General features: G+C 54.0%; 2 protein-coding genes across 6 annotated transcripts in view; one reads left to right on the forward strand and one right to left on the reverse strand.

The window, feature by feature from the left end:
* unc93a (unc-93 homolog A) lies at positions 1 to 5,147 on the forward strand. The gene is made up of 8 exons (XM_053880233.1): positions 1 to 143; positions 1,571 to 1,752; positions 2,453 to 2,682; positions 3,899 to 4,024; positions 4,113 to 4,324; positions 4,424 to 4,559; positions 4,638 to 4,769; positions 4,830 to 5,147. Exons 1-8 carry the CDS (start codon positions 54 to 56, stop codon positions 5,114 to 5,116), a joined length of 1,395 nt encoding a protein of 464 aa, XP_053736208.1. The 5' UTR covers positions 1 to 53; the 3' UTR covers positions 5,117 to 5,147.
* ncoa1 (nuclear receptor coactivator 1) overlaps positions 725 to 26,462 on the reverse strand; it is a 48,305-nt gene continuing 22,567 nt past the window's right edge. For 4 of the 5 annotated variants that reach the window (XM_053880223.1, XM_053880224.1, XM_053880225.1 and 1 more), the window contains 20 exons: positions 25,801 to 25,908; positions 23,234 to 23,394; positions 22,022 to 22,128; positions 21,770 to 21,947; positions 21,508 to 21,687; positions 21,323 to 21,415; positions 21,118 to 21,258; positions 19,508 to 19,655; positions 18,285 to 19,185; positions 16,928 to 17,131; positions 16,304 to 16,625; positions 15,334 to 15,468; positions 15,004 to 15,118; positions 14,776 to 14,944; positions 14,313 to 14,609; positions 13,879 to 13,980; positions 13,301 to 13,715; positions 12,607 to 12,775; positions 12,343 to 12,532; positions 725 to 11,763 (listed from right to left, as the gene is read on the reverse strand). In XM_053880223.1, coding sequence (XP_053736198.1) covers positions 11,584 to 11,763; positions 12,343 to 12,532; positions 12,607 to 12,775; positions 13,301 to 13,715; positions 13,879 to 13,980; positions 14,313 to 14,609; positions 14,776 to 14,944; positions 15,004 to 15,118; positions 15,334 to 15,468; positions 16,304 to 16,625; positions 16,928 to 17,131; positions 18,285 to 19,185; positions 19,508 to 19,655; positions 21,118 to 21,258; positions 21,323 to 21,415; positions 21,508 to 21,687; positions 21,770 to 21,947; positions 22,022 to 22,128; positions 23,234 to 23,394; positions 25,801 to 25,908 — 4,315 coding nt within the window. In that variant the 3' untranslated portion in view covers positions 725 to 11,583. The remainder of the gene's footprint in view (positions 11,764 to 12,342; positions 12,533 to 12,606; positions 12,776 to 13,300; positions 13,716 to 13,878; positions 13,981 to 14,312; positions 14,610 to 14,775; positions 14,945 to 15,003; positions 15,119 to 15,333; positions 15,469 to 16,303; positions 16,626 to 16,927; positions 17,132 to 18,284; positions 19,186 to 19,507; positions 19,656 to 21,117; positions 21,259 to 21,322; positions 21,416 to 21,507; positions 21,688 to 21,769; positions 21,948 to 22,021; positions 22,129 to 23,233; positions 23,395 to 25,800; positions 25,909 to 26,462) is intronic. The other variant, XM_053880226.1, reaches the window with a different exon arrangement.

Below are 26,462 nucleotides of genomic sequence, written 5' to 3' on the forward strand. Positions count from 1 at the left end.
GCTGCTTGTATTTGACGCAGCAGCTCTTCTCCTGCTGAAGGACAGCTGGGACCATGATCAGCCGCAGCCTGAAGAACGTCCTGGTGGTCTCTCTGGGCTTCCTCTTCCTCTTCACGGCCTTCGGGGGTCTGCAGAGCCTGCAGGTGAGTCTCGATCAGGCTGGAGATTCAGCCCAGAACGTCAGCGAGCGTGGAGACCGACGGTGACAGCTCATAGCTCATGTCTAACAACTAAAATACCTGAGGTGGAATCAAAATAAAACCAGAGCACTAACTCCAGGGTGGTCATAAAGTTTCAGCTTCCCTGCCTTTGACAGAAAAACACAGGTTTCCCTTCAAAATAAAAGCAGGTTTGAAGGTGGTAATACTTCAGCAGCAGAACCTGAAGACATGAAAAAGCGAGTGTCGTTTCCCAAACGGAAGCGGGGCGACGGCCACTGGGAGCAGGAGGCTCCTCAGGGCCCGGCGCGGTGCCGAGGACGGGAGGACGGGCCATGTGCCGTCAGGACAGCAGTTGTGCTGCAGCGCTGCACCTTCCTGTCGCGTGGCGTCGTAAAAGCCGTGACCCTGTCATGACACACCGCAGCTGACTGCCCTGCTCTTTGTTTCCACTGCTGAACTCCGGGAGGGGCACCAGGCTTTTCACAGCCACTCAGAGAGAGTCCACCAGCCTGGTGGGTCTTCTCCTCATTGCAACTCTCAGTGATGAGGTTCTTCCGTAAATGTGACACGTGTTCCTGATTTCCAAGGTGTAAACCACTCTCACAGGGAGAGACAAAAAGTTACAGGAAGAAAAACTGTCAGGGGTCAGGACGTGGGGCGGGACCCAAGTGCAGTGGTGAAAGTCGCGGGAGGCAGGAGCCAGTCAGAAATACGTTTTTAATCATTAACAACAAGAAAAACCACAAGAGAAAGCCTCACCGAACCGGGAGACGCAAACCAACTTAAATCTGGAAACAGAGACCAAAGCACAATGAACAGAGATAGTCAAACCACAGAATAAAGGAACTAAGCTCAGGCACCAGGGTCTCAGAGAGTGTAGTCAAAATGAGCAAACTACTTTAGAGCACAGACAGACAACAAACAAGCAGAACCAATTTACCACAGGTACTAGAGGAGACCATCTGGCACACGCCGCTGGAGTCCAGGTGCTCTTGTGCTCAGGTGAGCAGGGCTTGACTGGCTCCAGCCGTGCGCCACAGGAAGAACGGAGGGAGAGAGCAAAGCAGGACTCACGTGACCAAAATAAAAGCGGAATCATGACAAAACCTTTGGATCTCCAGTTGAGACAGTGTTTGCTGAGCCACAGAAAGCAAAGGCAGTTTGTGGAATGAGAAGGTTGTTTTTAGCGACAGAAGACGGAGAGCGAGTCTCTGAGGCGAGGGACGGAGACGCTTGTCCTGCACCTGCGTCATGAGGCCGTCAGACGCACCAAAGCCTGCGCTGAAACTCATGAGCAGACCAGCCTCTTATCATGACGCGCAGAGTTATCTGCTGCCGCCGGGTCGGACCCGGGACCCTGGAGCGGGACCCTGTGGTGACTCTGTCGCGACTGTGTGGTGTCTCTGCAGAGCAGCCTGAACAGCCAGCAGGGGATGGGCGTGGCCTCCCTCAGCGTCATCTACGGCAGCATCATCCTCTCCTCCATGTTCCTGCCTCCCGTCATGATCAAGAACCTGGGCTGCAAGTGGACCGTCCTGCTCAGCATGGCCTGCTACGTCTCCTACTCTGTGGGGAACCTCTACCCCAGCTGGTGAGGAGCGCGCACGCGGGCTGCTCCCCGAACTCCAGTTTGTTTGAAGTCGGTCAGAGAAGGTTGGAGTTGAGGTTTGAATGTGCGTCTCCTGCCACGCTCCTTTCACTTGCTGCTCAGTAGGTTTGTCAGCAGTTTCACTGCTCCTGTTCAGATCTTTATGAGGGTGCGATTTGATGAAAAAACGACTCTCCTTAATCCGAGAATTTGTGATGAACTGATGTCATTTCATGGCAGTCTCACGGTCTGTTATAGAAGATTTGCCACCAGAAGCCACGTGTTTCAACGTGAATGAATGTGGTCTCTGAGTGAATCCCCTGATGGAGCCACACAGACAGTGAAGCAGCAGAATGTTGTTTGACAACAGCACAACAGAGTTTCATTGTGTGTTGAAAAACCTCCCTGAAGCAAAGCCAACAGCTGCTTTTCTTTGCTTTGGTTCAGGGAGGATTCCTCCATGTTTGTTGTTGTTGTTCTCATCCTGGCTGCATCAGTGGGAGCAGTGGAGCAGGAGCTGCTGCGCTGACAAAGGTGCCCTGCTGTCTGGAGAGAACACACTGGTCCATCACATCAAATTCGTATTCATGTATATATCACGATGAACTGGCGATTCACCTGTTCAAGTCCCACCACTCACTTGACAAACAAGGTCTGAGCAGTGTAGCTGTGTTTCCGCGGCTGACCCGCTGACCCTCCGCAGGTACACTCTGATCCCCACCTCGCTCCTGCTGGGGCTGGGCGGCGCCACCCTCTGGGCGGCCAAGTGCAGCTACCTGACGCTGGCCGGGAACGCGGAGGCGGCCCGCGAGGGCCGGCCGGGCTCCGAGCTCATCAACCAGTACTTCGGCATCTTCTTCTTCGTCTTCCAGTCCTCCACCGTGTGGGGCAACCTGATGTCCTCGCTCATCTTCGGACAGGACCCGGACAGAGGTCAGCCGCCGCAGCAGACTGCTTCACTGGCTTCACTGTGAGGGGCAGCGTCCTCGCCCCACCTCCCTGAGCCGGAGGCCGACGTCACACTGCTCACACACAGTGCAGCCGCAGACAAACCTGGGCCTGAAGACGACGTTCCACAGCAGCTCAGCATATTGAGCAGGAACGGACCACGGTGCCTCAGAGTCTCAGCCAGCACAAAGGTCCCACCGCAGTGCTGTGGAGAGCCCTGACCCTGATGAGGTCAGAGGTCATCCCTACACAGAGCTGACTCCGTCCTCGTCGGCTCACCCGCCGCCGGGTCGCGGGGGCAGCAGCCTCAGAAGGCCGTGCCAGACGTCCTTCTCCTGGGCAACAACCACCAGCTCCGACTGGGGGATCCCGACACGCTCCCAGGCCAGAGAGGAGGCCTCCCCCCTCCGCCCGGTCCTGGGTGGGTCTCCTCCCAACACCTCTCAACAGGGAGAAGCAGCAGCTCTGCTCCGAGTCTCTCCCGAGTGACAGAGCTCCTCAGCCTCTCTCGAAGGGAGACGCTGCCACACACCAGAAGAAGCTCATTTCAGTCCCGTGTGTCCGGGATCCCCTTCTCTCGGTCATGACCCACAGCTCAGGACCACAGGTGTGAGGGTCATGGACCATGTTCGAGTGGTGAATAGAGAGCTCTGCCTTTTGGCTCAGCTCTCTCTTACACACAGCAGTGCGGTAGAGCGACTGCAATACCGCCCCCTGCCGTCCAACTCCCTCACCCCCCACTCGAGAACAAGACCCCAAGAACCTCTCCACTTGAGGCAGGATCTCACTCTGCCGTCCTCTTCCGGTTGAGAACCATGGCCTCAGACTTAGAGGTGCTGATCCTCATGAGTCTGGTGTTTCATTTCTCACCAGTCAAGATGGCGACTGTGCTGCAGCCGCAGGGTCTGACCTCGGCTCAGGCGCTCTGCACTGTAAAAGTGGCTGTCGCTGGATCAGACAGGCGTCACAGCATCATCCCGGGGTCAAGGGTCAAGGCCAGGGGCCCAGGTTTGCCTTCAGTTCCATCCTGCCCAGCAGGGGGAGCCCTGTCACAGAGCTGAAGACCATTTCAGGGCTGGATGAAGCTTCAGGAGAGTTGGTCGCTCTGTTCTGCTGGTGGTGTGGAGGTTCTCGAGGAAGGTCACGGGGGTGTAACATGGCCCTGAACATGCTGCTGTGTGTGTGTGTGTGTGTCCCCCAGTGGAGGTGTCGCAGGAGCAGCTGCAGACGTGCGGAGCAGCCGACTGTGGACTGCAGCTCAACGTGAGCGGCAGCTCCAGCCAGCCGGCTCAGAGGCTGGTGTGGACGCTGGTGGGCTGCTACATCGGTCAGTGGCGCCCGTGGCCTCCTCTCTCTCTCTCTCTCTCTGTGTGTGTCTGGCACCAACCCTGCTGCCGCGCACCTGTGTGTTGCAGGAGCGGGCGTGCTGGCCATGCTGGTGGTGGCGCTCTTCCTGGACAACATCGACCAGGAGCAGAGCAGCCAGTTCCGGGGCAAGCGGGAGCCGCTCTCGCAGACCTTCCTCTCCACCTTCCGGCAGCTGCGTGACTGGAGGCAGCTGCTGCTCGTCCCCCTCACCGTCTACAGCGGCTTCGAGCAGAGCTTCCTGTCGGGGGAGTTCACCAAGGTCAGGCGCCACGCTGCACTTGAACTGGTCGAGCAGCTCCGCCACGCGGGGGCCCTCCAGTTTCCTCCCGCGGTCACTGAGCTGACCTCCTCCCCTCAGAACTACGTGACCTGCGCCTTGGGGATCCACTTTGTGGGCTGGGTCATGATGTGTTTCGGGGCCTCCAACTCGCTCTGCTCCTACCTCTTCGGCCGTCTGGCCGGCTACACCGGCAGGGCGCCGCTCTTCCTGCTGGGTGAGAGACGCTCGGCTGCCGCCGCCGCCGCCGCCGCTCCTCACATTCATGTTCACCGTGCCTCGACTGTGGTTTCAGCGGCGGCGCTGAACTTCGCCTGCATCATGGCGCTGCTGTTCTGGAGGCCGGAGCCCGGCGACCTGCCGCTCTTCTTCCTGTTCCCGGCGCTGTGGGGCATGGCGGACGCCGTGTGGCAGACGCAGACCAACGGTGGGTCCAGGCCACGCCTCCTCAGCCCCTGCTTGACCAAGACCCGTGTACGTCCCGCAGCTCTGTACGGGATCCTGTTCACCAAGGAGAAGGAGGCGGCCTTCGCCAACTACCGCATGTGGGAGTCGCTGGGCTTCGTGGTGGCCTTCGCCTACAGCACCTTCCTGTGCCTGGAGCACAAGCTCTACATCCTGCTCTTCTTCCTGCTGCTGAGCAGCGTCACCTACCCCATAGTGGAGTACCAGCAGTACAGGCGGCCCCCTGCGGAGGAGCTGGCCTACACCAGCCACGGCCAAGTGGAGAGCAGCGGCCGCGAGCAGGTGGTCTGCCAGCAGTCCAAACTCTAGAAACCTCCCCACCCTTGGCACCTGTCAGCCATCTGTGGAGTCTTTCAGCTGCCGCTTCGGAGCCTCTGGGAGCAGCGGCGCCACCTCTCTTAAAGAAGCTCATCTGAAAACCTTCTCCTCAGGACTCGCTGGACCACATGTGCACTTTAACCCCGCTCTGTTTACAGACTGCTCCACCACGCTGCGCGACCAGCGACTCTCAGAGGCGCCGCTGAAGCCAGCGTGGGATTCAGGTGTCAATAAATTCCGATTTGAGCTTCTTCAAGTGGTGGCTTCCGTGACTGCGCTCCCAGATCTGAGGCAGGTTTGGAGGATCATCAGAGTGACGGACGGAGGCGAGGGCGGTGAAGAAGAGCGTGCAGGCCATGGTCAGCAGCAGACCTGAGAATGCTGAGAGACTGAAGATTTTGAGCCGGTCTTGTCGCGGACCGGACGACTCGGGATTCCTGCTCAGGACCAGTCGAGAAAACAGAGTTGGCCAAAGAAGGGTTGTGGCTTTTTGTTCCGTTGCAGGGGTCTCAGCTGCTGCGGCGGTGACAACAACACCAGAAGGTGCCGAGGACCTGGGTCGGGAGCCACGGAGGAGGACAGGTGGAGAGGAGAGACGCTGGAGGAGCAGGACAGGTGGACCACTGGACCTGAGAGCCACACGCTGGCTGACACGCCAGCCGCGGTGAGACACAAGGCGCGGCGCCAACAAAGAGGCGGGCGCCGCTGCGTTTCAGATGGTGCTTTTATTGCAATGTGTTGCATTCTCACATTCATAGATGTTATAGATCTGTTAGTCAAAGCATCATTTGCTCGAGGTGGGCGTCCGCGCCTCGGAAACAGAAGCAGAGGGATCAAACGCACAAGGTGTTTCTGAGCGTGTGTGTGTGTGTAAACTTGAGCAGCCAAGGACACATGAACGAACAAACCTCCTAAAGTGACACTTCCAGTAGATACAAAGAAAGTTCCCTCGAAGACAGAGGGGGTGCGGGGGGGTTGGTCTGACCCCCCGCCGCGGCTGGACCCGGCCTGAGACTGATTGTCTACAACATTCCAAAGAAAAGGTCTGTTTGAGCTCACACCTGAAGGGGGCGCTCTGGGGGGAGCTTCAGAGCGAGAGGGAGTCTGACATGCATGAACTCCTCCCACACCAACATGTCGACGGGTCATAGCTGCTGCGATGACGCCTCCCGCTCGTCACACGAGTGGAAGATGCCAAACCGGACAAACATGAGGAAAATGTCCCATATATATATATGTATTTACTGTGTGTGTGTATATATATATAGAGAGAGAGAGACTTATTTATATTCATTTGTACAAGGGAGACAGTGGAACCTTGGTCTTTCCAACCCCCCCCCACGAGACACAGAGCTTTCAGAGGAAGCCACAAGGCCGGTGGGAGCCTGGGGCCCGGGGCCAGGGGCCAGCAGGCTGGCCGGCCACAGCTAGCTCCAGAGGTTCAAGCGCTCCGGGTGCTAGCTTTCGCCGTCCTTTGAAGAAGCTCAGGGACCAGGGAGAGTAGTCTACAAAGGCCGTACTAGCTAAGTCACAAAGTTAGTCGCGACTTTCCCGCGGAGCGCTTGAAAAGTTGAAGTGCTGAGGTTCTGGTGAAGCTAAACAAGTGTGACGCTGCCAAGCAGCTTAACGTCTGATGCGGATCTCCAAGTCTTAGCGCTCTGTACCAGTCCAAGATCAAGACGCCAAGTGCTCAAGTGGCGCCCCAGTTCTAGCTTAGCTGCGACGTCGGAGGCTCCTCTGGTTTTGACGCTGCAGAAGCGCTGAATCCAGAGTTATTCTCACTAGATAAACTGCTCGTTTTCAAAAACAAAGGCAGCAGCTCAACTTGTCGCTCAGGCGACGTGCTAACGCGCGACCACACGGCAGGAATAGTGGTTAGCACTCTTGCCTTGCAGCAAGAAGGCCGTGGGTTCGACTCTCAGGTTGCGTCGGTGGCCTATCTGCACGTGTGCACAAGGGCTCTCTCCGCTTTCCTCCCACAGTCCACCATCACTCCCCATCACTAGGGGCTGTACACGGTTGTCAGTTGTGAGGCAGCGCTGAGCCTCCTCTGGAGGACTGAGCGGGACCGTGTGCAGGTTGTAAAGAGGCCAAGGCTCGACGTTCCACGGGCCGTATGCACACCGCTGAGCACTGGAGAGAGAGGGGCGTGGTCAACATGGCAGATGAAGAATGGCGCTAGCAGGAATGTTCTGAGTGGAACCCGCCGGAGGTTTGCAGAGGAGGGAAGTCACCTGAAGAAGAGCGGCTTAGTTCCGCGGCCAGGCGCCACACGCGGACGCCAATTTCTCTGGGGAACCAGCAGGGATCCCACACTGCCGTTACATTCAGGGAACGCACCCGAGTGTCAGATTGGATGGCCTTGTTCACTAAAGTGCAACATTGGATTGTATTTGCAAATTCCTGGAATAATCTGATTCACTAGGTGAGTAAAAAAAGGTTTGTTTTTTTTTTTGTAGAAAGGTTAAAAAACCCTATTTCGTATTTTCTGAAAAAAATCAGAGACAGCGAGGTCGATCCTGAATATATATATATATATATATATACACGAGGCACCGCAAGTTTGGTAGAAAGTATGGATGGGACAGAAGACAATGCGATCAACTGCTTCACGAAACAAACATCCCGCCGCCGTGTCGTCCAGTGTCGAGTCTACAAATGAGGCGACTTGTTTGGAGTAAGGTGCATAGCTAACTGCGTGTAGTCGACTGTAAACAAGTGACAGCGTTTGAGGCTCTGAACTTTGGGTCATGACCTTATCGAGGAGGGACACGTGAGAGAGGGAGAGAGAGGGAGAGGACAAGACGGGGCGAAATCCAGTGATGATGATGATCAACTTTGCATATGAAAATCCATCCAACATGCTTGAAGCTTTGGACCGAGCAGAAAAACAGACCCCGCCCAGCAACGCTCCTCCAGAAAGCCAAGGCTCCACGCTCCCAGATCTGCTTAGACTTTCTTGACAACAGAGAAATTAAATAATATGGCCTTTGCTTTACCTTAAATTAACCCGTACAAAAAGCCAGTCCACACTGCTTCTCTCAGTAACATCACATTCAGCAGTCGCTAAACCATTGTCTGGCACCGTTCTGTGAAGACAACCACCCACAGGCCTGTGTCAGGTCACCGTGCCACTCTTCCATCCTCCAGGTATACAGTATCGACCACTGACAGACATACACGCTCGCCCACAGTCGCCACATACATACAGCGTCAGGAAAAAATCCAAGTAGAAAAGGTAAAAACATGACGGCGGCGAGTAGCTATTCACCACAAACTCGGAGCACTAGCTTTTTTTTTCCTTGTTGTCGATTCTGAACAAATACATATTCACATTTCTCTGTTATTTACATGATGTTAACATCTTAGAAACAGAAAGTTATATGCGTGTGTATATATATATATATAAAAAAAGGATGAAAAAAACAACAACCTTGTACCTGTTGAAAGTGTGGTGAGGATGGAGGAAATGTTCCACTTGCATAAAACCAAAACCTCACTGAATGTATTTGGCATGTGGTGGTGTTGAGGAACAGCGGGTACTGGGAGGAATGACTTTTCCACACAGAAATACTGAACAAGTGAGAACCCAAGAGCGGACTAGGAAGAGGTGCCCCTCCTCCCCCCACAAACATATACATTCTAGATCTTTGTGCAGCTTCTCTTGAATGAATTTGCCGCTCGCCAGATAAGTGCAATGTCAGATGGGAAAGTGCAGGCCAAATGGCTGCGTCCCGTTCCGCTTCTCTGGAGAAATGAACGCGTGGAATGGCCAGTTGAAGAGCTTCGAACAACGCAGTCTGAATCCAGTTGAATGTTGCACCAAAACAAACAGCTGTTTGGCGAGTTAAGTGTCGACGTCTCAGTTATGAGGTAGAGAGAAGTTTGAAAACTGAGTTAGAGAGTGTTTGGATGAGGTGAAGGTCCAAGAAAGGAAAGGGGACGCAGCCTTTGTACGGAGGCGCCGGACGAGCCGGAGTCGCACCAGCAGCTCCACCACGGCGGAGGAGCCCTGGCATCCGCCCAGGTCTGGAGCAGGGAGATGCTTGAGAGTAATGCCCAGTGGGAATGGAAGGATGCGGAGGAATGGACGCCCGGCTCGTGACTCTCCATCATCGCTGGAGGACAGAGGAATGACGCGTCAACAAGCGCTTCCACTAACGCTCCAGCCCGTCCAGCTCCCGAGGTCGTGGAGAGAAACGGACTCGCAGAATAAGCCTCAGCAAGGATCGAGGTATCCCAGACTCTCCGAAACAAACGGGAGGAAGCCTGTGAGGAGAAGGAGCTTCCAAAAACCAAGCTGTACCAGACAGGCCTCGCTGGGAAAAAGAAGCGATGAGGTAATGAACTGTGGCGGATGGTTGAGGACTTGGTTGACCAGTTGCTCTTGTGGTCACAGAACTTTGGAGGGAGGTGGAATGCTGACCTTCCGCTCAGTATATGGGGGGTCGTGCCGCGATGGACCGGGACAGAAGCGCTGGGATCAGATGTTGAACCTCGAAGTTTGGGTGGTCTACAGAGATGTTGCCGGACTGTGTGGAGGAGAGCATCACTTCAGTCACCAGCTCAGAACCAGATGGGTCTGGAAGGACGGCGGCCGATCCACCACCCCACAAGACAAGCAACGAGCCTGGTGACCAGATCCCACCATCACAGGACGCTCCTGCCCGTGTGGCTCAGCACTGACCGTGGGGACAGTGGCTCCGCTGCCACAACCCAATTCAGCAGCTACTCCGTCGGCTGAACTGAAGGTCCAGCTCGGACTCTCGAAGCCATCTTTGATTCAAGGCCTGCGACCCGACAGCAGCGGAACATGTCTGAGCCCACTTCAACAACTGATCCCAGCGCGTCACTTTCTCCAGAATCATGGCTGGAATCTGTGGCACGGAAAGCGACTGGGCTCTTGTTTTTGTCGACTGTGGTTTGCGATGACTGAGAGAGACAGTGTGTGACTGAGCAACAGTAGTAAACAGAGAACCGCGTGTGACAGCGGAGTGACAGGTGGAGGAGAGAAACACCGATTCCAATCCAAGTAGGGGAAGGTCTGCGACTTCGAAGCTGCTGTTGACACAACACGTGTGCTGTCCCAAAGGTTTCAAAACTAAACCAGATGGCTGACTGGTGACCAAGAGCAATCCAACCGTCCACCTCCGAGCATGAGGCGACTTCTAAGTGCTGAGGGGAGCTAGTTATCCAATTCTTCTTTTCACATTTTAGAAGATGAATTACCTCCTCCACTGAAACATCATTACAACAGCATGAACATAATCTCATAACCTGACAATATTAGAAAAAATAAAACCTGATCAAATCACATTATACATAGTTTTGCTGTTATGAGTCATGAATTAATGACACTTCTCTTTTTTTTTCTCTTAAAAGTAGGAAAGCAGTTGCGAGAGCAGCTCATGCCCCGAGTCTTAGTCCTTCCGTACTGTACAAACAACACTGATAGGCTGAGAGATGGCATGAAAGATACACAGAGAAGGAAGCCGAGCGGGCTCCGTATTCACAGCTGCTGAGGTGAGGGGTCAAAATGTGACAGACAGTTAAATAATCATAACAGTCCATTTGATATACTCTTCAAATAAAGACACATCAGTTCCAAAGTGAGCAGCATCCGCTCTGTCTCCCATCCATCCATCCATCCATCCATCTGTCCGTTCTGGCTGTTGTTGAAGCTTGTTCTGAAATCGATGATGACGGTGAGAGCAGAAGATTTTTTTTTTTTTTACATAAACAATGAATAAAAAAACAAAACAAAAGAGAAGACAGAATAGAGTATAGTGTGTGTGTGTGGAAGAGGAAGCGGAGCTGGGGAGGAAGCCCGCGCTCCCACCAGGCACTGCAGCTGAGAGAGACAGTCAGTCACAGAACCAGCTGATACTGAGCCTCTATCCCACAATGCCACAGAGGTCAGGCATGAACATTCCCACATCGCTGAGAGACAGGTAGAAGGGAAAATACCAACTCAAACAAGAGGTGCTGCTGTGAGGTACTCCCACGCAATAGAACCAGGTGGAGCTCAGCTGTGTGCCGCAACCCACGCTCCCAAGAAGCACTGCGTGCGGCCCGTCACAGTGACGTGCAATGTTGTTGTTGTTGTTTCTTGGGTCAGGAAGCAGGAAGCCGGTCACCGAGGAATGAGCAGCAAGACAACACTGCCTTTAATAGGCTGAGGCAGACAGACAGGTTGTCAGACAGATTCGACAGGCAGGTTCTTCTGACTCCAGTCTTGAAGCAGCCGGGCGGTGGAGGAACCCGCCGGCCGCGCAGAAGTGGTTCGGCCGCCGACACGCAGACCGCTCCGACACGCAGGCCGCGTCCAAACATCCATCCTTCCATCGATCCATCCGTCCGAAAAGGTGAGACAGAGACAGCAATGGGTCTGGTGCGCTGACCTCCACGGTGGAGGCGTAGAAGTGAGAAGCAGAGGGAGAGCGGATGTGGGCCGGGGGTCACTCGGTGAGCAGCTGCTGGAGGAGGCTCTTCTGCTGGGCCTGGCTGCTCTGGGCGCCCGGCTGTCCGCCGCTCTTCTGCGGGGCCCCGCCCCCCATGGAGCTCTGGTTCAGGTAGGAGTCACTGCCGACCAGGTTGACCGTGCACTGGACGTCGGCAAACACTTGAACCTGCTGCACCTGCGGAGGCATGAGACCGCGGTGAGTCCTCTACTCATAAACCAGGTGCAGAGCGGTCACAGGGGGCGCCATCATCACGCGTGTGGCAGTGGGTCAGAGTCAGCCTGTCGGTCTTCAGCTTAAAAGTTGAAGCGACTAGACCACAAAATGTCTTAAAGCAGTTCATAAAGTGAAGTAGAAAAGCACTCCGAGAGCGCACAGCCCCGTCGAGCAGCTCCAGTCCACGCCAACACAATCCCCCAATGACATGACCAGTACATTCCTGGATACAGAGCGTGGCCCGGATCACGGCCAAAATGGACGGCCCTGGTCCCCATTCACATGCTAGCTCAAAGTTTCATCCGAATCCGGGCATAACTTTTCACGTCATTTTAAAGACAGACAGACCAAGAGGTAATGAGACACGCCAGCACAAAAACTGTGTCCAGTGTCATGAAGATGAGGCGTCTCTACACCTCTGTTCTGACTGAGACATGACCATGGGCCAAGTAGAGGCTTGGTATGGTCAAATGAGGTCAGAGTTTTGGAACATGACTCAAGTCTGAACAGTCAGGGCTGTGCTGGGTCCCCACCACTCACCTGCTGGTCGCTACACACGGAACCAACGTTACTGAGGTTACTGTTGCTCATGCCAACTGGCTGAGCCATTGGAGGTAAGGAGCCCACGCCGCCGGAGCCTCGGGCCATCGACACTGTGATGCTCATGTTGTTGTAGACCCCCTGCTGACCAAAGGCCTGCCCCGCACTCTGTCCCGACGGACTGAACAGGCTGCAGGGAGGGAGACAAAGGTCAGTTTCTGGAGAGGGCCACGTGGGTGAGAGCGTGCTGCTCCCGGTCTGGACCTGTTGCTGCTGACGCCCGTCTGCTGCCAGCTCTTCATGTCTGGGGACTGGTAGCCGGGGGGAGGTGCTTGCTGCAGAAGAGGACTTTGGGAGGCAGAGTTTTGAGGTGACAACAACACACTGGTGGGACTCATCTCAGACGGGAAAGATGGATCCTGCTGGACCAAACCTGGACAACGACGACGACAACAACAACAACACAGGAGTTAGCTGCAAGTAAACATGCCACCATTCACCTTCACATTGGGCTGGTGGGTTGAGCAGTGCTGGGTGACAACTTGTCACTCTCTTCGGGCTTCTCCCTGCAGGGGTGATCCTCTTCCTCCATCTCCCCCTGTCCTCTGCTTCCTCTTCTCTCAAACCTCATGTCCTCCTTCACCACCTCCATCAGTCTCCTCTGTGGCCTTCCTCTCCACCTTCTGCCTGGCAGCTCCAACATCTTCATCTACCAATGTACTGGCTCTCTCTCTCTCTCTCCTCTGAACCATCTCCATCCAGCCTCTCTGACCTGGTCTCCTAAACACCTGAGCACATGTGCTGTCCCTCTGACCATCATCCTGCTCTCACTCCCAGGGAGAAGCTCAGCATCTTCACCTCCGCTACCTCCAGCTCTGCCTCCTGCCCTCTCTTCAGTGAGTGACAGCTTTACACTCCACACAGGAAAACGCTGAGGAACGGACCCCTCAGAACTCACCGGAGGCTCCAAACTGCTGGAACAGGCTCTGCTGTAAAGAGGAGTTGACAGAGCTGTTGAACTGGCCCTGGGTGGCCCCCATGGACGCCTGCTTGTTCAGGGGCAGCCTGGCGGCCAGTGTGTTGTCGGCCGCGCCCGCAGCCATCGGGCCGGTGAATTGGCTGGGTGAGGTAGGAGGGTTTCCCGTCGCCGGGCTGTACGTTGTGGCCGGGAAGTTGAACTGCTGCGGCTGGGGCGTGGTGGGCGGCCCTTTGGGGATCCTGGCGGTTCCTACGGAGCCCGCCGTCCCGGTGGGGGCGCCGGCCATGTTCTGTCTCATCAGCATGACTTTCTGCTGGAAAAGCTGCCGCTGGCGGTGCTGGATGCTGTAGAGCTCCCGCTGCCGCTGTGCCAGCATCTGGGCGTTCAGGGGCGGCTGCCGGGGGCGGAGACAGTGACACTTGCTTAGATACACCGCTCCTGTGGCGCACAGCTCCCACCCAACACCTTTGCTCAGGTGCTGGAAGACAGCTGCGCGCGCGTGTGCGTGTGTGTGTGTGTGTGTGTGTGTGTGTGTGTGTGTGTTTGGAGTGACTCACTTGTGAGGGCAGCTGAGGCTGTGCAACCCCCTGACGGACGCCCATGTTCAGAGGCTGACCCCCTCCAGGGAAGGAGTTAATGCCGGCCAATCTGTTCTGGAGCTGAGACAAAGAAGGGGTGAGACGGGGGTCACGCCAGGACAGGATTGAATGGACACAATAGGAGATTATCGAAGCAACAACAGTGTTTGTGTCGGCCAATTAGATAATCTGGCGCAGCAGCTGCTAGTTACCAGTAGCTAATTCACCTGTGGAACAGGAGGACACAGGCGTCCATTTTAAAAAGAGCAGGGAGGAATCACCACGAGATGAAGCTAATGATGTCCACCCCACTGTGGTGCCAGGGAGGGTGCGCCACCTCAACACCCACCGCTCGCAGCAGGTGCCACCAGGACAATGATGAAGGAGGAGGCAGAGCGGAGGCGTGGTCTCACCGGCTGAGGGCACTGCAGCCTCTGCTGCAGCTGCAGCCGCAGCTGGTTGGGCGGCAGCCTGAGCGGCGAGCTCATCCCCGGAGCTCGGGTCACGGCGGGCCTCCCCCCGGGGAAAGGAGGGGAACCGAAGCCCAGACCTTGAGGCCCCACTGTGACCCCCACCTCCTGAGGAAACGGACTCTGTGGCGAAGACGTGAACTGGGCCGGGAAGGAGGGGAGTTTGGGGTCCAGGGGAAGCGGGGTGGCAGAGGGCTGCTGTGCCGGGAAGGTCTGGGGCAGAGGGTCGAAGCAGCCGCCCTGGGAAGAGAGACAGACACCACACAAATGTTGGTGACAAAAACAAAGCACTGTGAAGAAAACACATTTGAGGAAGGGGGCGGCCTTGTCACAGAGGTCTTATGTGGTGCATCTGCCACCTGCATTTGAGGAAGTGATCGAGCAAAGGTGTGGGTCCTGCCCTCACCTGAACCAGCTTGTCAATCCCCAGAGCTTTGTCCAGCTCGGCCAGTTGGCTCTCGTCGGTCCCGCTGAGGAAGGACACCAGCTGCTCCAGCAGAGCCTTCTCATCGCTGCGGGCCTCTGGTGTGGTGGGTGGGCCCAGCACGTCATCCAGAGAGCAGGGGACACACTGCCTGCAGGAGCACAACAAGAGCTTAGCACATCTCAGCTGGCAGTGAGCTCCAGCACGTACTCTTGTGGCGATGCCAGAGGAGCCTGCAGAGGTGTCCCCACACCATCGAAGGACAACGTGTCGGACAGAGCCAGAGGCTGGAACTGCGAGTCGCCCACCTCCATCTTAGTCAGCCCTGAAACAAGACAGAGATTCATTATTGGTCAACTGGTCAACAGCAGTAAATGGCTGGTCCCCGATCACAACCTTCAGGAGTAAAAGCTCGGCCGTTCTCACGACACGACACGGAGGAGTCAGGTTTTTCTTAAAAGCCTCCTGTTGTTGGCCAGCTAGGATTGTGACGCGGTGTCGGAATCGGAGGCTCACTGAGGTGTTCTGTGTGAAGCGTACCGGAGCTTGAAGTGAAGGGGCTGATGATGTCGGCCTCTGGGAAGGGCTCCCCCGGCCCCTGGCTTGGAGTGGGAGGACTGCAGAAATCAAAGCTCTGGAGGCTGCAACCGGACGCGGCACCCGCATCACTTTGACCTGGAAAACACATGAGAATGTGCTCAGTCCCCCCGCTGGTCACCCTGTGACAACACACACAGCACGTGTTTCATTCCGGTGCCAAATGTGGCAGATTAGTCAACACATCTGGCCATGTCTGACGTCCTCTAGCCCAGGGACTCCTCACCATAGGGCCGGGCCGTGCGGCCAGACGCTCAGTTCTGATACGTTTTCCATGCACCTGGGATGGTGAACAACAATAGAGAAGTTCTTGAAAAGACAAAATGATAAAGGAAGTGATGGCGCCCCCAACAGTAAAAACTGTTCATGACCTGGTGAAGCAGTTTTGGAAATTAATTTTTATGGTGACACTTTCAATTACGCTTCACTTACATCTCCTTTGGAGTTTAAATAAAATTTGTCATTTGTATTTCATGATGTTTAGACATGGATTTATTATATTCATTTCATTGAGATTTTAATTCAGTTTCTCCAACCTTCTCAACAGTTTGCATCAAGTGTATTTTCTTTGAACATGACTTGCACCAGCTTCTGCTGCTGGTTGGACTTTTCCATGACAAATCAATGTGTGAGTAGATGAAATATGGTTCTTGATCACCAATGAAATCAAGAGTCATCAATCAGTTCTATTACACGAATGGGCCCCGTTTGTCGTGGGAAAGGTGGGGCCCCTGGATGACTAAAGGTTCAGAGTCCCTGCGCCAGTCAACTTGAGGATTGCCAGTTGACGGCCACAAGGGGGCGTCAAAAGCGAGACTGCGTCCCAAGCGTGACCAAACGGGCCTGGACGGTCAGTACGGGAGTAGTTTAGGTGGACGCTGAGGCTGTGAGTCAACAGTGGCTGTGCTGGTACCTCTGCTGGGGGTGCCGGGAGGCTCTCTCTTCACATTCAGACCGCGGGGAGCGCTGGCCTCGCCGGGCTGCGTCTGAGTGGGGGACTGCAGTTTGAGTTGCGGTGACGGGGAGTGAAGCTGGGGCGACGGGGACTGCAGTGGGGGAAGCGACTGGGACAGCGGCGACTGGATCTGAGTGACGGGGGACTGGAGCGGCGCTGGGGGTTGGGGGACAGGAGAGTGGAGCAGGGGGCCTCCTGCAGGGGTGGCTGCATCATCGCATGGGCCTCTCAGGCCAGGCAGCAGCTGGGTGAGAGGGTCCACGTCAGGGCCACCCGACATCTGAGCCAGAGAGACAGTTGAACGTGTGAGCAAAACATTTACAACAACAGAAGGTGAAGGAGAGCGAACAGGACAGAATATATTTAGACACAGAGGTGAGGGGAGGCACAGAGTCAAAGGCCAGTGAGCTTCAAAGACTGCAGCGGGTATCAGCGCCTACATTGGAGACAAAGTCCAAGAAAATAAACATCCCACATGACAGCTGCTGCGGCAGCGGCGGCCGGCAGAGTGCGAGCTCCACGCCAAATGGCTCCTTAATTGTCTGTCACGTTGTAGAAGCCAACATCTGCAGAAGTCCCTACCGTGGAGTCGCGGCTGTCTCTCCGACCTTCTCGCCGGGTCTCCCCGACGGGCGAAGGCTTGGGGCTGGCGCCGGCCGAGGTGCTCGAGACCCCTCCGGGTTTGGAGCCGGCGCAGACCGGACCCTCGCCGCTGCCTCGCTTCTCCACTTTGACTCGGACCGTCTGGAGGCTGAGAGCAGACGGAGGTGGCAGGTCCCCCAAGTCCTTCAGGAACAAAGGGTACTTCAGTTCACAGGTTTTTGGTTCAGACGAATCTGTGTTTAATCTGTCATTGATATCATGGTCAGCGACAGGTCAAGGGTCTTTAGCAGCCCGTCGAGAACCTTTCACCCCCAAAAGACAAGAGCAATAGGGCTTTTGTGTGGATGAGAAACCTAACACTGGAGTCGACCTCTCAACTACACTCTGGCAAACGGATGACTCTCGGGCCTGGCTGGGCTGGAAGAGGTACTGCAAAGTGTCACTTGAGTAAAACAAAGTAACAAAAACCTGCTCTGATAAAGGTACTTCAAGTTAAAAAGTACAACACCTCAAATGAAACAAAAGGTATTGACTACTTTCACCGGATCATTCAGATGCAGCCGCCAAATGCTCCAGCAGAAAGACATTCAATACATGCTCGAGGAATCATCGAGGCGCTGCACAGTTTTGATGTTTTGACTTCCAGAAATGGAGTGCAATTTTATGCTTGGCGACTACGGCAGAACTGGGACCTCGGAGCACAGGCGATGACCTGTTCAATCACATGCATCTATTTTAAATTCCCAGGATGTAAACATGACAGCTCCACTGAGACATCTACAGACTAGTTTCAATACAACCCATAAATGATTTTAAAAACAATGTGCCGTTTGTGTTGCATGTACAAGTGTAAGAGTATAAAACGGTCATTGCTATCAGGTTTCGTCATCTGAGGCACAAGACCGTCGACAAAATAAACACGGAGTTGGGAAAAACAGCGATCAGATTCCTGTCTTAACAGCCCACAACACACAAGCACGCACACACACACACGCGCGCACACACACACACACACACACACACACACACACACACACACACACACACACACACACACACACACACACACACACACACACACACACACACACACACACACACACACACACACACACACACACACACACAGAGCAGCTGCTATGTTTGAGTCTCGCTGTTTCCTGTTGATGGAAGTGGGCACTAAACAGGTGTTTTGCAAAATAAAAGTGTTGGAGTTGAATGAACTGTGGCACTTTATACGAAGGAAACAGCAAGTGTTCAGTATATCTGCAGCCAGAGGTCAGCATGTGCCAGGGGCTGCAGACCTCATGGATCCTGCATGATGAAGCCTCCTCACCTTCTCGTCCGTGTCCAGCAGGAATCGGAGTAACTGGTGGTCCTGCGGCTCCCTGGAGCCGGACTTGTGAGGTGCTGCGGTTATGACCGGACTAGCCGGGGGCTCCTTCTTGATCTCGACTTCAGATTTGTTCGTCCCGTCCTCGGCGGCGGAGGCATCGTTGGGACTGCTGTCCTGGAGCAGCCGGTGGAGGATCTTGTGTCGCTCCGTGAGTGTACTGTGGGACGCCGGGCACTGCGGGGCGGGGTGGAGGTTGGGATGAGGTGCGGCTTCAACGCAGGTGCCGTTACTGTCCAGGAGCTGGCTGAGTCTGGGGTTACCCGACTGGGAGGTAGAAGAGAGGGGGACTTTAACAGAGTCCTCCAGCCCTCCCTCGCCTGCCTCAGGAGGTTTTACTGATGAAGGCCGTGTGGAGGAACCGCTGGGGGTACTGGCTTGCCTCTGAGGACCAGGAGAGGACAGAGAGTGGGACCCCGCCGTGCCACTACTGCCGTCAGCGGACGGTTGCCTGGTGAGGAGGCTGCCGCCGCCCATGGCGCCGGTGGGAGAGTGGAGTCCCGGCGTGGCAGGGGAGAAAGGATTCGCTGGTACCCGAGGGCTGGCCCCTAGGCCAGGACTGGCCTGTGGCATCCTCGGGGGCATGAATGAGGTAGGGGTGGCTGTGAGTGGGCTGCTTAAAGGAGACGGGCTGTTCACCTGCTGGGGACATGTCCGATTGGGCGTCAGGTAGCCTGCTGGTGTGGCAGGACTGTGTCCGTGTGGGGCAGCGAGAGCCGAGCTCGGGGTGGAGTTGCTGCCCGGGGTCAGGGCTGGGGAGCAGGAGGGAGTCTGGGCAAGGCTGCTGAGGGTCGGTGGAAGGCTGGGGTTAGTGTTTTCCTGAGAGCTAGCAGTGTTGTGTTCCCTGGAGGAGGAGGAGGGGGACAAAGGATTCAGACAAAGGGAGCGACAGTCACAACATCTGACTCAAACCCTTCTGCTCTAGTGTGACACTCTTCATGACCCAAACTTTGTTATGTGTCCACCATCCACCAGCTACTGCAATTTTATGGGAGGAAAAGAACATGTGCACAAGGAAATTGTGGTAACGTGTACCAACATATGATTTGATCCAAGTCACATTCCTCCATGTCCACCTTCCCAGACGGAAAATTTCAATGAGTGTCACATCACGACAGCAGGACAACAGTTGACATTACAGTGTAAGAATGGGTGTGTGCGTGTACCTGTCAATAGTGTGAATGCCCATGATGAAGGGCTGTACATCAGGGTTTGGAGGGCAGCAGAACTTGCAGCGGGTCTGAGCACTGAGTGGGGTCCCATCACTTAATGTGAAGTGGTACAAGGGGCTGATTGCTGTGCCATGAGTCATCACTGTTAGGGGAGACACACAACACATCTTCGTTTTCCACTCTCAACTCAAGGAGTCTCAAAGGTCAGGCTCAGATATGAGGTTTCCATCAACAGCCTTGCCTGACATGAATGGCATCTGTTCACACGTTCATCACCTGCACTGTCTTTGTTGCACCATGGACTCATTGCAGTTTGCCTACAGAGCCAACAGATCTGTGGACCATGCAGTGAACCAGGCCCTTCATTTCGTTCTGGAGCATCTGGACTGCCCAGGAACCTATGCCAGGATCCTGTTTGTGGACTTCAGCTCTGCCTTTAATACAATTCTTCCAGCTCTGCTTGAAGACAAGCTTGGCCAGCTGGACGTGCCTGACTCCCTCTGCAGATGGATGACAGACTTCCTGACCAGCCGAAGTCAGCGTGTGCGGCTGGGGACGACTGTCTCCGACACTTGGACCCTCAACATTGGGTCTCCTCAGGGCTGTGTTCTCTCTCCATGGCTCTTCTCTCTGTACACTAACTGCTGCACCTCCAGCCACCAGTCCGTGAAGATGATCAAGTTTGCGGATGACGCCACCATCATGGGGCTCATCTCAGATGGAGATGAGTCGGCCTACAGGAGGGAGGTGGAGCAGCTAGTGTCCTGGTGCAGCCACAACAGCCTGGAGCTCAACGCCCAGAAGACAGTGGTGATGGTCATAGACTTCAGAGTCACAGTTTCTCTGTCCCCTCTCATGTTGGCTGGTTTAGCCATTCCTATTGTAGACTCCTTCTGCTTCCTGGGAACCACCATCACTGAGGACCAACCATCAGGTCCCTCATCAGGAAGGGCCAGCAGAGAATGTTCTTCCTGAGGCAGCTACGAAAACTACGACTGCCGACGAAGTTGCTGGTGGAGTTCTACACGGCCATCATCTAGTCCATCCTCACCTCCTCTATCACCGTCTGGTACAACAGCGCCACCTCCAGGGACAAGAGCAGACTGCAGTGCATCGTACGTTCTGCTGAGAAGGTGATGGGTTGCAGCCTGCCACCTCTTCAGGACCTGTATGCCTCTAGGACCCAGAGGCGTGCAGGTGGGATCAGAGCCGACCCTTCTCACCCTGGACATGGACTGTTTGTCCCTCTTCCCTCTGGCAGGAGGCTACGGTCCATCCAGACCAGAACCTCCCGTCACAGGAACAGCTTCTTCCCCTCGGCCATCAGACTGTTAAATTCGTGAACAGCCTTGTTGTTATGTTATTTATTATTTATTTTATTTTATTTGTTTTTTGTTGCACTTTATTCCAAGACACTTTCCTAGTCAGTGGCTCCCCACTGACCATGGCAATAAATCTGATTCTGATGAACATGTGAATCAAATACTAAAAGGAGGTTTCCACAACATTATGACCACCCGCCGTCACGCACGTGACCCATTCAGATCTTCATCAAACTGACATGATTTGGGGGACGTGTGAGCGGTCAGACTTCATCCTCTCACCCTCATGCAGCAGCTTCTTGGCGTGGGAGGGCTCTTTGCCCTGCGGCTGGAAGAATGCGTAAATGCACTTCCTGACCAGGTCCTCCCATCCCTGCCGGCCTGTGGCCCGTAAAGCACTGGTTTCTATGGAGAGGATCTTCCCTGCAGGACCCAACAACAGATCAGCCTTGTCTTTCAAAGTCACACGCTTTTTTGGGTGAGTTACCTGTTGGATCCTGCTTGGTGATGAAGGACTCGGTGCTGACAGGTTGGGCTCGGGGAATCCGACAGGCGATACAGATCAGACAGCTCTGAAGGTCTAATGGAGAAGACAAGGTTTGTGAGGAAGCAGAGTCATGTGTATTGCTAAGGTGGTTACACAGCAGAAGCGGCTTCACGAGATCCACCCACCGTCTCCTTCCTCCTGCATGGTCCGGGGCTGCGAGACGGTGAAGCACTGCATGATCTCGTACTGCTGCCGAGCCTCCAGGTTTTCTGAGTCCACCTCATCGGGTGGCCTCTTCAGCATGCGACAGTTAAAGGTTTGACTGTTCCTTCTGCCAGCTTCTTGCGGCCACGGCACCCCGTTGACTGCAGGACACGGCCACGTTACAAAAGCCTCTCATTGGCTGGCCGGCCATATCGCCGGGCCATTGCGGGTCCCGTCACTCACCCAGGCTTTTGGGCAGCAGGTTGCGTACAAACTCATTGTGGTCTCCCACGTGCAGGATGCTGTAGACACTGGAGGTCATCAGCTCCTCCTGGGCGTATCCAAGGTAACTAGTCACGTTCTCGGAAACAAAGACGATTCGTCCCTCACGATTGACGACGAAGAAAAAGCCGTCGAGGGCCTGCACAGAGGGAGAGGAGGTGTTTAGCGGCGGGCTCGCAGCAGCAGTCTTCAGGAGAGTGTATCACTGCTGACCTCCAGCAGCATGGGCCCCAGCGCCTCCTTCTCCACCAGCCCCTGGCTACTGGAGGAGATATCGCTCTTCTGCACTTCATCATCCGGAGACAGGAGAGCTGCTTTCTCTGTCGAGACGGATCGGACAGTTAGAAACCCTCAACTGCGCCAGCAATTACTCTGACATCAGCCTGAAAGACGGTGCTGCACTTCAGACTTGAGACGTGGAATCAAGCAACATTAATTGAACATTAACTACCAGCGCACCGGTGAAACAATCGCATCTCTCGGTGCTTTTATGACAGAACGAGCCGTCGGCCCAGACCCTCATTTGCATTTCCAACACTCCTGTCTGAATCTAAATGAATCAAATTCAACAACTTTTTAACTCGTGTATAGACCAAAGAGTTTTCATCCGACAACCACTGTAAAATGACGTGCCTCTCACCCAATTTAGTCATGACACGGTTAAGAGGGTGAGTCAGTACAATCTCTCCTATTTCTTTGTGTTTTTCCAAACTTTACAGACGACAAGGGATTTCAATAGAACCATTTAAATGAAAGGCATATTCCCCTCTTCCGTGGCAGGAGGGGTCCACCGAGCCTGGCCTGACTCAATAATGTCCCGTCCTGTTCTAAATAGTATTGAAAAATATAGCACCCTTGGGACATCGTGGCCAGCTCTGACTTCAGAGGTAAATGGAACGCATCCAGCGAGTGGTAAGTCAAGTATAACAAAGTAAACAAACACTTTCACCGACCAGTTCTTCTGATAGGAATGAAGCTCTCTGGCCTGGTGACGGGCCACAGTCGCATGGTTCTCTCAAGATTTTGGCTTCAAGAAGCTACACTTGTGATGACATATTCCACATTTTTACGTCACATAAGCATCTGCAGCTTATGGTCTGTGTCCCAGTGGGGAGCTCCGCTATATGAAGAACTGAAGACAATCGTCATCACCGTGAGCAGCAAAACAAATGTCAGGTAACATTAGAGAAAGGACAAATATTTACGTTGAGCAACGCAAATATGGGTGCCGTGCTTAAACAATAAGACACTGCTTTATTTCAATTACCTTTGAATTATTTACATTACACGGTTCCTAAAGGGCTTTCGACATGAACACATTCAATTATTCACAAACTGGCTCTAGCCACTTTGAAGTTAAAAAAGAGAGGATCATGAATCAACAGAAAAATATCACGATTCGGCGGCGAGGCCGCGTTCACTCACCCTGCTCGCGCCGTTTGAGCTGCTGGATTTGGTCCACGGTGCTCTTCAGGATATGGCACTTGTCGGGCTTGACGCTGAGACTGGCAATGTCGCCTATGTTGGATGACAGCAGCTCAGCCAGCTCCTCGATGTAGCGGCACTCCAGCTCCCGTCTGCGAAGGCTGGAAGCACAAGACAATTATTTTTTACTATCATTTAATGAGGAGCTCGCTACAATGGCTGCACCAGTAGATAGATGGCGTGATGAGGAAGATAACACGAGCTGGGTCATTAAACAAGATGCTGTTTACACAGGAGTAAAGAGTATTGGGGCTTAAATGTCACAGACTGGACCCAAGATCACACCACTGCCATTATTCTCTCCAAACTACGAGACACAGAGCACAAAGAAAGCAGGCGGCTGGTGACCCAAACCCGACAATGAGGGTTGATGATGTGGAGCCACAACTTTCAGGCCAAGCTTCACAACTGACCTGCACGGGGTCATGCTCAAACTCTTGTCTCTTTATGTCACAATGCATTCCTGCAGGTGATGAACTCATCCGAATCATTCTGGAGGTGGAGAAACATTTCCGTTCCTTTGGGAGGGTCACAGAAGCCCGAACGGAAAGTAAAAGTGGACTAAGGTAACACCGCAGTCTCACAGAGGAATGTTGTGGGAGTTGTGCGGCCTACTGACCTGTCGAGGTCGGGTTTGACTACCGACGACAACTGGGTGGATCCAGTTGAGGACAACAACACTCAGCTAGTGTGCTAAAGACCTGTCGCTCAGCTGCGGCTTCCTGACAGGTTTGACTAGACGAGACACACTTTGAAAATGTGGCGGTCAGCTGTCACACTCGGTGGTGTTGTTGTGGGTCTGGAGCCCCACCGGTTAATGCACTTATTCTAAGTCGCTTTGGCTAACGGCTGAGCCCTGTGATTGTTACGTAAAACCATAAAGAGTGACATTTAAATATCAAGTGTAATCCCCCTGTGCTACCTGAACAACAACACTCAACTGTGGGCAACAGGAACCCGCAGGCAGAAAATGAGAGGCGGCGGGTCAAAGAGCAGAGGATATGCTTTGACAAGAATAACCTTAATAATTCACGCTGTACACGAGATCCTGCTGAGGGAGAGGCCGGGGGCCACCAGGGGAAGGTGAAGGAATTAAACAAACAGAGATATTGGTGAGGAAGAAAGTGCTGAGGTGGATGGAACGACCACATTGGGTGTTGCGTAATAAAACAGCAATTAAAACTCCAAACAAGAAAAAAAAGGTATGTTATTAGGCCAACAGAATCGTCCTGTGCCCTGCTGGGATCAGATCCTCTAGCAATACTCTGGCACAGCGATGACTAACAGCAAGGTATGCGGTAAACATGGGAAAAAAACCTCAAATGTGTGTGAGATGTATGTGTGTGCGTGTGAGACGACAACAGCAAAAGTAGGTCAGTGCGTTGGACAGCCAGAACACACAGGCGTGGTGACCGGGAGAGGGAGGGAGGGGTGAGCAGGAGGAGGGAGGGAGGGAGGGAGGGACGGTGAGTGAACGCGCAGGTCAGTAGCTGCTGAGAGTTGCAGTGAAAATGCTCACTGCAAGGTTACATCAGCTCTGATCAACCACTTGACCCCAAACACCACGAGATTCATGCTTGACATCTGAGCGCCTCCTCAATATCTGTAGGCAAATTTGGATGACGCGCACCTGACTGTAGCTGCGGATGCTCTGGTGCAAACACCTATGTGAAAGCTGGGAAGCCATTTGAATTATTCCACAGCTAATTCACTACTTTCACATCCACTTCAACTAAAGCTCTAGCATCTGTTGTCAGGAATGAATCGCACAGTTGGCCCATAATACGATGACCAGCGGCCTTAGTTCGGGTCAAGCATCCCTACATTGCTGGCCCGCTCCCTCATTACACAGCCCACCACCAGCTTGCATTCACACTGAAAACTGAAAGACAGAAGACCTGAAGGAGAAGGAAGAGAGAGGGATGCTGGTGACCTGATCCTGGATATGTGCTTGGACTCCTCTGCGAGCAGCATGAGAGGCACACACTCGTGTCTCTGACTCGATGCAGGGCACTACTGGAAGCTAGTGCTTGGAGCACCTCACCAAGACGCCACGAAGGCCGCTAACTGTATGTTCAGACCCCTTTGTAGCGCTACTTGCATCACCATGACGGAAGTCGGGGGTTAAAGCTTGGATACAAAGTCTCTATAGCATTCGAGTCTTTGCCATCCAAGTTGTGAGATCCAGAGCTACAAACAGAAAACCCCTTTCAACAGGTGGTCGTCATGGTCAAGCTTTTTTTGCGTCATGTGCTGTATAATGATGCCTCTGCTAACCCAGATCTGACGCACATCTGAAAACTAGTGACATGCCAGCCGTCTCTTCAGGTGAATGCTGTCTTCCTCTCTGGGAAGCACAGGCTAATAACCTGGCTGATCTGTCAGACAGCAAATGCTCTCCAGTTCAACACTATCTCTCCGTCTTCAAAGCGTGGCCTGTGACCCGTCCGCGACCCTTCGGTCAGCGTCAGGGTTCTGATAAGGCAGAAAACACAGCAGAGGCCTACCTTTGCCCCGACGTGTCGCATGGCGAGCCCTTCCTCTTGCGCGACTCCGGCGCTGCAGGGTCAAGGGGGCTTTCCCCGATTGCACTCATTTTCAGCTTTGCAACTGACCTGCAGAAAACCAGACAGAAAAGACATTGATCAGTCAAGAGAAACGTTGCACAATGCTGTGAACTAGCAACCAGCAGAGGTCCTTCACAGCTCACGAGTCTGTAAAAATTCTGGAGCCTTCCATGTCACATTTCATCAGCACTTTGCGGTAATTGCCGATTGTAAATTGCTTTCATAATTCCGTTCTGCAACCTTCTCATTACTTTTTTCTCCATGTTCTCCGCTTTACAGCGTCAGGGCTGCCAGGGTTACCACGGCAACAGATAATGCTGCACAACAAATGAGAAACTCAGTCCATGGGAGAGAGTAGAAAAACATCGGGCAGCATTGACTGAGCCGTATGGATTCACAGACGAGGAACAGCACATGTAAATCAGGCAGATAAACATGTCCCTTGATGAGGAGTCAGAATCCATATGTGGTGCGCCTCACTTTCTCTCTGATGAGACCCAGTGCCTGTGATGGAAGTCATCTGGGAGAGGTTGTTTGCATGAGAGACCGACCAGGAGTGTGGCTCATGGTGTTCCGCAGGGTCCGGCCTGTTTATTCAAACT

Source organism: Synchiropus splendidus, chromosome 12 (genome assembly GCF_027744825.2).
Source record: "Synchiropus splendidus isolate RoL2022-P1 chromosome 12, RoL_Sspl_1.0, whole genome shotgun sequence".
NCBI lineage: Eukaryota > Metazoa > Chordata > Actinopteri > Syngnathiformes > Callionymidae > Synchiropus > Synchiropus splendidus.